The 10383-nt window shown below is 39.5% G+C and overlaps 1 protein-coding gene across 1 annotated transcript; it reads right to left on the bottom strand.

Annotated features, from left to right (window-relative positions):
* Positions 1-4404: 4404 nt before the first annotated feature.
* LOC145814475 (uncharacterized) lies at positions 4405-8579 on the bottom strand. The gene is made up of 3 exons (XM_082911308.1): positions 7864-8579; positions 7152-7541; positions 4405-4504 (listed from the first exon to the last, which is right to left on the bottom strand). Exons 1-3 carry the CDS (start codon positions 8577-8579, stop codon positions 4405-4407), a joined length of 1206 nt encoding a protein of 401 aa, XP_082767434.1.
* Positions 8580-10383: the final 1804 nt, after the last annotated feature.

Raw genomic sequence — 10383 nt, 5'->3', positions numbered from 1 at the left:
TACTAGTAATAAACTTCAACATTGAAATCTTGAAATCATTATCCAATATTGAATTCCTTAGAAAACTTCAAACTTCATAACAAATTATGATTGAGTAAATGTCAATCTTACCAGTGGATTTTAGCTTTCATCTTCCAAGCCTAATCATATCTAAAGGACTAATATTGATCTTTACTTATCATATACACGCATACATGCATGGTTGTCAGAATCGTACGATTCACAATTTGATTCATATGATTCAATATGAGTTTCAACAAAAACAATTCGAATCGTGATGTTAAATCAGAATTAAGTGAATCTGGCAATTCAATTTGAGATTCACCATGATTTGTTACGATTCAGTTCTATTTTTTTTTTCTCTTACATAATGCATCAAATAACATCGTGTTCGCCAAACTATCAAGACACATAGAAAAGAACAATTAGTTATATTCATATACATGATGTTATAAGTATATACGTATATAAAATTGAGTTATATTTATTTTTACATCATTTTAAACACTATGATTTATATAGATATATAAATATATATGATTATATCTTATATTAAATAAAATTAATCTTATGACTCACGATTCAATGTTGTTCATTATTCTTTATTTAGCCAAAACAATTTAGGACTTGATTTGCGATTTGACAACAATGTGCACATGTGTATATATATAAACTAAAAAATTGAATGAAATAAAAACCCAATTAATACCTCCTATTCTAACACATAACTAAAGGGTGAAAGAATCACATAGCAATAAAATTGTGCATAAAGAAGAGATTGAGAATGAGTTAAAAAAAATAAAAATAAAAAGCCCTAACCATCTTGGAGAGTTGCAACTTCCTCTTGGTATTCTTTTTTCTAAGCAAATGTTGCTTCCCAGCTCTCCTCATAATCATCCCACTACCAATGACTCGAAATCGCTTCGCCGAAGTGTGAAAACACCCCAAAAAACAAATAAAATAAGTACCTAATTGCTCAATTACCTACAAAAAAAACACAGAGATAGAGAAAGAAAGACCTTGTGGGTTTTCATTTTGTACCCTTTTGCAGAGACGACGGTGAGGGATTAGGGGGTTTGAGTGGGAAAGGTGAGACGATGAAGGATTGGGGAGAAGCCAGATATGGTGTGTGAGGAATTGAGGTTGAGTGACAATTTCTTGGTGAATTGTGAGAGGTGAACAATGGTAGGAGAGGTACGAAGACTAGTAGTAGAACATCGAGCAATTGGGGATAAGAGTTTGAAAGCAAAAGAGAAGGTTATTGTTGAGGACGACGCCATTGTTGCTTTCTCTCTGCTATATGTTGTATTGGTTGAGATGAAGGAACTCTTCTAGTATTTTGTTTACTGGGTGTGTGTTGATAATGAATGGTTGTGTCGTGTTCTGTGCTATAAAATGGATAAATTTTAGAGACCCAAATTTTTATGTCATAGAAATTGAAATGATATACAAAATTATTTTTTAAATTTAATGATGGGTTGGTCATATAAATGTTATCTTAAATATACTAATTGATTTTCATATCATTAAACTTGAAAATTGAGTCTAATTTTTGGACTTGTATAGCAATGTCGAAAATGGAAATAGGTCTATTTTAAGAAGTTAGTTAAAAGTCATTTTTTTTAAAAAAAAAATTAGTTTTTTTTTTAACACATTACCTATCTATTTTTTTTACACGTATTTTTTTTAAAAAAGTAAAAAAATAAAAAATAAAAACGTCAACCTCTAACCTACTTCTTAAAATAGACCATAGTCACATAAATTAAAATAAAAATAAAAATAGGGAAAATTATTAGAAAGTCCTATTTACCAAAATGTTAATCTATATGGTCCCATGTTGATTCTCTTAGATTGATGGGCCCTGTGTGTTACGTCTTGTGTACAGATTGGTCCCATTTTGAAATTTGATAATATTGTGGCGGACGAGTCTGCCTTTTTTATTATTATACTGGATGGGTTGGGGTGTTGATTGGAGATTTTGATAGGTATGTTGTTTGCCACGTTTGGTAAATCAGATCCACTGGTTATGGGTTGCGAGATTTCTGCCAGGGGGTGGTATGATTAGTGTGCGGCAACAAACTAGGGTTTGGATGGTTTGTGGGTGGTGCTAGGGGTCGTTGCAGATGTCAACATTGTCAGTCATCATCAGGTGCACCATTTGTTACTATGTATATGTTTGGTAAACGACATTTTTCATACATGCCAATGATATTGTATGCGTGACAATGTTCACGTATTTATGTCTTATTGCATTTTGACCTGGGTCAGAGTGTTAATGGCAGTTGACGAGGGCGGGTGCATGTGGGGTTGTTGCGTATGTTAGTTTGTTAGTGTTGTAATGTTGTTTAACACACCACAACATCGGTGTTGTTTATGGGTTAGCTTTTTTTTTAGCCCAACATGTGTTACTGTATTAGAAATATATTTAATTTTCTGTGTTATCACTTATGTTCTCAGGTGATTGTTATCCACGTTAGGGTATTCAGTCATAATGTGCGTGTTAGATGGGGTGGTGCATTTCTTGGTTAATTCATTATTCTTTTGCTTTTGCGTGATACAACCATTTTCTTAATGTGCAACGTGTGGTTTGCGGTGTCAGTGTTCATGTTTTTAGGCATGGAGGGGAGTCTAATGTTGATGTGTGCTTACAACAACACGAACGAAACATACAATTTGCGGAATAATTGCACTTTTGTAGATTTGGTTGGTTTTGTGTGTTCCAAGTTCAGCAGATTGGGCCCACATAATGTGGGATTGTCTTACAAGATTGCAGGATTCAACAATTTCACATTACAGGACGATGTGGGCATAGAAAATCTTGTATGCCTCGCCGAGACGTTCAGTTTGGAACACGTTTGTGTGGTGATTGAACAATGCCAAGGGGGGCTATCAGCATGGGTGCGAAAGCCGGACAACACTATATGCAAGACACCACATCGTACGACTTACTTGTCAATGGTGAAGTAAGACTTGATAATGATGTTGATTTGGTGCCCGAGTTCTGCCCGTACAATGACAAGGTACTGATGACTGAATCGTGGGCTCAATGGTTAACCCATATAGGTCAATGGTTTGAGGGGGGTGCGCACGGATTTTGAATAGTTTTGTGCAAGTATGCTATAGAGTGTGGGTTCAATTTTAGGTACACCAAGAACGATTCGGTCCAGGTTACAACAATGTGCTCTATGTTGAAGGGGATAAGGGATGCACATGATCCTTACATGATCATTTGTTGGAAGCGAATTAGTTTTTCTACCTCCGTAAATAGAACAACGTTCACAGGTCCGGACATCTAACCACCTGAGGGTTGAATCTGATATGGTTTCCGATATTGTCGCATCTCGTGTTCGGGCCAGACCACTCACACGTCCAATCGATGTTGTGCTAGACTTGAAAGACGATTACGGGTTGGATGTCAATTACCATGTTGCGTGGTTAGGCGTCGAGAAGGCACATGAGGAACTATGTGGCGCCCATTCCATATCATTTGATCAATTACGTTAGTACCGCGAACCCCTCATGCAATGTAACCCTGGAAGTTATGTTGATATTGAATAAGATGAACACAACTACCAGTTTCGCCGATTCTTCATATCATTCAAAGCATGTATTGGTGGGTTTCAACATTGTCATCTATTACTTTTTTTAGATGGCACCTTCTTAAAAGGGAGGTTGAAGGAATTTTTGCTCGCTGCCATTGCAAATGATGGCAATCAAGGTATGACAACCAACCTTACAAACACACAACATTCATCTTAATTTCACTGTCATTGCTGAACAATTTGTAGCTGTTGCATGAACACTTAATTAATTATGTTCAACCTAACATATGGCATGTTATGTTTCGTTTTGCGTTACACGCTCTGATGATGGTACCACCATTACGACAAGGTTGTTCCCACTTGCTCACGTAATTGATGACTCCGAAAACACCATTAACTAGGAATGGTTCCTGCAACATCTTGCAAACGTGGTACCCATTGACTAAACACTCACATTCGTGTCCGATCAAAACTTGGGGCTGCTAGAAGCAATGCCATTTACGTGACAAACTACAGTATGTGAACAACATGCATTGGTTTGGACTGGTCAGTAAATTACGTCGATGTACATACGCACCAACCACAATGACATTTAATCAAAAGGTTAACGAATTCCAAAAATCTGGCAAAGTCGTTGCTACAAAATTCCTTGAAGATGCGCATCCATAACACTGGTCAAATGCATTTGTTAGGTACAACACACTAATTTGTTTGCATGTCACATCAGTAAAAACACACACAACACACGTGCAATGATAACAATTTAATTAAAAAATCTTGTTTTTATAGAGGTAAACGGTATGGTAAAATGAGCTCCAACGCGGCTGAATCCTTCAACTCCTGGATACGTGAAGCACGTCATCTACCAATCATTAGAATGGTTAACAGCATCAGAGGCCAGATTATGCGGCAGATGGCGAAGCGGAGAGTATCGGCCCACATATGGACCAATGCAATTTACTCTAAAATGTAATCCAAACTTGAGAAAACATTTACCAAAAGCCGATCATGGAAGGTGAGTCAAGCAAACGACAACGTGTATGAGGTCCATTCATACCCCTCGGTTATGGTGGACATCGGGAGGTGGAGATGTTTATGCTTCCAGTGGCAAATAAACGAGTTCCCCTGCGCGCACGATATTGTTGCGGTGCGGAAAAGTGGCCAAAATCTTAATGATATAGTCGTACCTTATTACCATGTGTTCGAATATCGGTTGACATATGCGCCAACCATATATCCAATACCAACAGTGGAGAAACCACCGTTCGACCCTACCGATTACGTCATTTATCCATCAAATGTGAAATGCCCACCAGAGAGGCCGAAAAAAAAGAGAATACCGTCTAAGGGTGAACATGTGTAGCAGATACATTGTGGAAGGTGTGGCCATATGGGAAACCATAACAAAAAGACATGCAAGGAACCTATTTAGTTATCTACCTATTAACTAGAATTAGTTTTCATTATAAGTTGTTTCAAATATATGCGTACTTTGTGCGTGTCATTAAATAAAAGATGTGTTTTTCGCATACATTTCAGTTTTTAAACATTTTGGATTTAATTTTCTGGTTTGCAATAAGTATAATGTTTATCATATACACTTTCAGAGTGGTATACTATTTAGGTTTTGTTAATTCCGTTATGCAAACATAAATTCATAAGTCACAAGTGAATTTGGTGTTGTTCGCATTACCACCATGTTGTACCCCATAACCATCCACACGGACAGGCGAAATGTGTATGAAAATGTACCCAAACAAGTTGGACTGACACATGAAGGTTATGCGTGTGCAGCCCACAACACACACTTGTTACCGTACGCCATGCAAGCCATTTCTAATTGTGACAGCGTGCGGTGAAACCGGTGTGTTGTTTGCATGTAAACCCATCACAACATCATGTGCTACTTCATATCCCGCGCCATTGTAACACGCCATTTCTATCCCGTAGGCACATCACATGTGTGCGCTGACAATCCATGTTGTCAACATTAACGATTTCCACCAGCACAACCCATTAAGATAGTTTTATTTTTGCACAAGGGGCAAGTGTCAATCTGGCTGAATGAGCTATGCGTTGCGTATTACGTGAACTACTTGTCATCTTTATTCTACTGTACAATGTTTGTAACACATTTAAATTACTGCCTATTTTGCGCACCATGATTAATTGCAATACACATTTCATACATCGTGACGACACATACCAAACGGTATACGAAACTTATGCGCCACAGTCACAGCAAACTGTCACTCATCTTCGTTGATTCTTTAAAATTTTTAACGTGGCGCATTGTCACGACCCAAACCCACCCCTATAGGTTTAGCACTGTAACCGACCAGTAATTCGCGGATTACTAAAGGCCTCTGAACAGATTAGCAAATAGTAAGGGGCTACGGAAGTAATAATACAAAATAGACAAGGTCCAATGAGCTGTGATGACATACATGGGACAGGACATTTCAAAACTTACTTATAGATATATAAACATGCCAGTCCAGATACACAATATTTACAAAAGATTTACAGAAGTGGACTTCCCAAGATCTAACTTTACAAACAGTTACAGAGACTAGCATGGAAACAAAAATAAACAGCCATGACATAGACTTCGATCGGAACCTCCTCGGGAGGCACAACAGTTGCCTGAGAAAAATAGTACAAAAGGCCGTCAACTCTGGCCCTGGTCATATACCGGCTCACCTACATACATAATATAAACTATGAGCGAAAGTCCAGTGAATAATAACAGAGTAAAGGGATTAAGAAGCATAGGCAATCACCCTTCCGTTTTGCATTAGTACATACCCCAAGCCTTTATAAGAAGCATCACTGTACACTTGAAACCCATCAGTACCATTAGGCAAAGTTAAGATTGGTGCAGCCACTAACCTGGTTTTCAACTCTTGGAAAGCTGCCTCCCTTTGTTCATTCCAGTCAAATGGCACATTTTTCTGAGTTAATTGAGTCAATGGCAGGGCAAGCTTGGAAAAGTCTTTCACAAACCTCCGGTAGTAACCTGCAAGTCCCAGAAAACTTCGGACTTCTGTCACATTTGTTGGTCTAGGCCAATCCACAACGGCTTCAATTTTCTGAGGGTCAACAGAAACTCCATCCTTGTTGACTACATGGCCCAAAAATGCCACACTGTCGAGCCAAAATTCACACTTGGACAATTTAGCATACAAACTTTTCTCTCTCAAAATCTGCAAAGTAGTTCTCAGATGGTTCTCATGTTCTTTCCTGTCTTTAGAATAGATCAAAATGTCATCAATAAATACAACAATGAAGTCATCCAGATATGATTTAAACACCCTATTCATAAGATCCATAAAAGCTGCAGGTGCATTGGTCATTCCAAACGGCATTACTAAAAACTCATAATGTCCATATCTAGTTCGGAATGCAGTTTTCTCTATGTCCTCAGCTCTAACCTTTAGTTGATGATACCCGGACCTGAGGTCAATCTTGGAAAACACTTGGGCACCCTGAAGTTGATCAAACAAGTCATCTATTCAGGGTAAAGGGTATTTGTTCTTAATAGTCACTTTGTTCAGTTCTCGGTAGTCTATACATAATCTCAAGGAGCCATCCTTTTTTTTGACAAACAAGACTGGAGCACCCCAAAGTGAAGTACTCGGACGGATGAATTTCTTGTCTAGCAGTTCCTGAAGTTGGGTTTTCAGTTCTTTCAATTCAAAGGTAGACATTCTGTAGGGAGTCTTGGAAATAGGTTGTGTCCCCGAAAACACTTCAACAGTGAATTCAATCTCCCTATCAACTAAGTTCCCAGGTAAGTCAGTCGGAAACACATCAGGAAAGTCACAGACAACAGGGATTGTTTCTACAGTAGTACTGTCAGATGATGCAGTCAGTATACAACACAAGTAACCCCTACATCCTTTCCTAAGGAGTTTTACAACTTTCATGGCCGAAATCAAATACGGGGGAGGAACTACCCTACTCCCAATAAAAGTAAGTTCAGGCATCCCCGGTGGTCTAAACACAATAGTTTTATTTGCACAGTCAATGGTAGCACAGTATTTAGTCAACCAGTCCATCCCCAAAATACAATCAAAATGACTAATGCCCAAGGGTAATAAATCTACATATAACACCATATCACCAATCATAATATCACATGCCGAATAAACATGAGTACACATCATAGAATCCCCAGACGGTGTGGATACAGATAGCACATATGTCATTTGTTCTAGTGGTCTAGTCAATTTTTGAGAGAAATCATGCGATACAAAGGAATGTGTAGAACCAGAATCTATCAGTACACATGCATTTTGAGAACATACAGAGAGTGTACCTGACCACAGTATAGGTGTTGGGTACGTCACCAGGCACTAAGGCGAACACTCTCCCCTGCCTTAATGTTTCATTGTTTGCATTCCCTCTAACATCGGTCCTTGCACTTGGTCTTGCTGCAGAAACAGACCCGGTGGAACTTGCCATAGGACAGTTAACCTCATTGGATCTCATCGGGCAATCCCTCACCTTGTGGCCAGTCTTGCCACAGCGAAAACACGCACCTGATGCTCGATAACAAGCACCTCTGTGTTTCTTCCCGCAGTCGGGGCAATTTGGAGTAGACCCACTACTTGGGCTAGAGCTGCTGGAGGATCCTGTATATTGCCTCTTTGAAACTGACCGGCCTTTCTTGAAACTGAATCCAATCCTCTTTCCTCTCCATTCTGTTGTTGGTGTTGTAGTTTGTTTCTTAACTGCTATTGTGGCTTCTGCCATCAATGCCCTGTCGAGTACCTCCACATAAGTAGGTAACTTTAGGACACCCACTCGGTCAAATATTTCTAGGTCCAGCCCTCTCTCAAACGTCCGTGCTTTCTTGTAATCAGTATCCACCATATGTGGAGCAAAACGTGCCAGCTCGGTGAATTTAGCTTCATACTCTGCTACAGCCATTCTTCCTTGTTTAAGTTCTTGGAATTCCGACACTTTTCGATCCGTGAAACATTGGGGAAAGTACTTGTCGTATAAGATAGCATTAAACTGTGCCCATGTCATATTCCCATTGCCATTCTGGATCAGTAACCACCACTTGCGAGCTTCATCTTTCAGAGTGTAGGTGGCTAGGAGGACTTTCTGAGTTTCGGTACAAGGGAACACTTCATACAACTTCTCTATTTCAAGTAGCCATGTCTCTGCTTTCAAAGGTTCAATTCCACCATAGAACGTTGGTGGTTTCATTTTCATGAATTTCTGTGTCGGATTGATGATGTCATTATTGTCTACCTCAGCTTGTACCGGTGGAGGCGGAGGGGGCAAAGGTTGTTGTCTCTGTTGTTGTGTCTAGGCTTCAGTCAACACTGCTAGCATCTGTTCCATTCTATTCATTCGAGCATCAGAGGACCCTGCTGTGTCATCATTTCTTGCATTGTCCATTTTCTATAGGTAAACAAAACTTTATGTATTCAAATCCATATGTTTATACTTGAACTTATGCTTTCACTTTCGAACAATACACATAAACATGCAGATGGAGCGTCCCTACTTCTCACTAGGACTTCCTAAGCTCGTATGGACCTGTGTGTGCGGTAGAACACGTGCTCTGATACCACTCTGTCACGACCCAAACCCGTCCCTATAGGTTTAGCACCGTAACCGGCCAGTAATCCGTGGATTACCAAAGGCCTCTGAACAGATTAGCAAATAGTAAGGGGTTGCAGAAGCAATAATACAAAATAGACAAGGTCCAATGAGTTGTAATGACGTACATGGGATAGGACATTTCAAAACTTACTTATAGATATATAAACATGCCAGTCCAGATACACAATATTTACAAAAGATTTACAGAAGTGGACTTCCCAAGATCTAACTTTACAAACAGTTACAGAGACTAGCATGGAAACAAAATAAACAGTCATGGCATAGACTTCGATCGGAACATCCTCGGGAGGCACAACAGTTGGCTGACAAAAACAGTACAAAAGGCCGTCAACTCTGGCCCTGGTCATGTGCCGGCTCACCTACATACATAATATAAACTGTGAGCGAAAGCCCAGTGAATAATAACAGAGTAAAGGGGTTATATGAGTGATGTCCAGCACAAGTTAGAATTCATCATTTAGAGCAGAGCATAATCAGACTTCAAAACAGAAACAGATTCATATACATTTTCATATTCAGATTTTGCATAAGGTCATACGTGGTACATCCATTAGCTATCAGAACAGATTGGTCCAGAGACCCACATATATAGTTGGAACCAACGACCACGAAGGTCCATATCTTGCGCGCAAGTAGCCATGGTATTGTTACCCCCAGGCAAGGGCCACGTGCAGATTAGCCACGGTATTGTTACCCCCGGGCGAGGGCCACATACAGATTGGCCGCGGTATTGTTACCTTCGGGCGAGGGCCACGTGAACTAAGGGCGCCACAAATACATTTCAGAAAATTGGACATTCATTCATAATTCGTAAGATAGCATTTCAGAAAAACATATCATATCATACCGGTCGGAAAATACCTAAGTTGAACATAACTTTACAGAGTTATTACTCACAGTGGGCTTGGAGACAGACAGACAGACAGACCAGATCGATCAGACAGGACGTGGCACGTGACCTACACGACATATAATAGATACACACTTGAAACACACGTTCTAATTGTACAAAACTTATTTCATTCGCTCCTAGTGCGTTTCTAATCTCTTATCCTCATTATAGTCTTAAACATGGCCTAGGAATGCCTACGATGGAATGAGGATGCAAGGATGCACTATAAGACACTTTTCAAAATTTTGTTGAAACAGGGGTCCTGCTCGAGCGTGTCCTTCTACACTCGAGCGGACATGTAGACAA

This window comes from Camellia sinensis, unplaced genomic scaffold (assembly GCF_055761805.1).
Source record: "Camellia sinensis isolate YWXY unplaced genomic scaffold, ASM5576180v1 Unanchor10, whole genome shotgun sequence".
Taxonomy (NCBI): domain Eukaryota; kingdom Viridiplantae; phylum Streptophyta; class Magnoliopsida; order Ericales; family Theaceae; genus Camellia; species Camellia sinensis.
Note: the sequence above shows the minus strand (reverse complement) of the source record. Positions and strands in the feature narration are given on the sequence as shown.

Bases quoted from the DNA above. Each gene is read 5' to 3' on its own strand.
- LOC145814475 (XM_082911308.1), bottom strand. From the start codon at position 8,579: ATGACATGGGCACAGTTTAATGCTATCTTATACGACAAGTACTTTCCC. The intron at 7,542-7,863 runs GTACACTCTCTG...TATTGTGTTTAG, and splicing joins AACACCTATACTGTGGTCAG to ACCACCGGGGATGCCTGAAC. The intron at 4,505-7,151 runs GTTTGTCAAAAA...ATTACATTTTAG, and splicing joins CTTTGGGGTGCTCCAGTCTT to AGTAAATTGCATTGGTCCAT.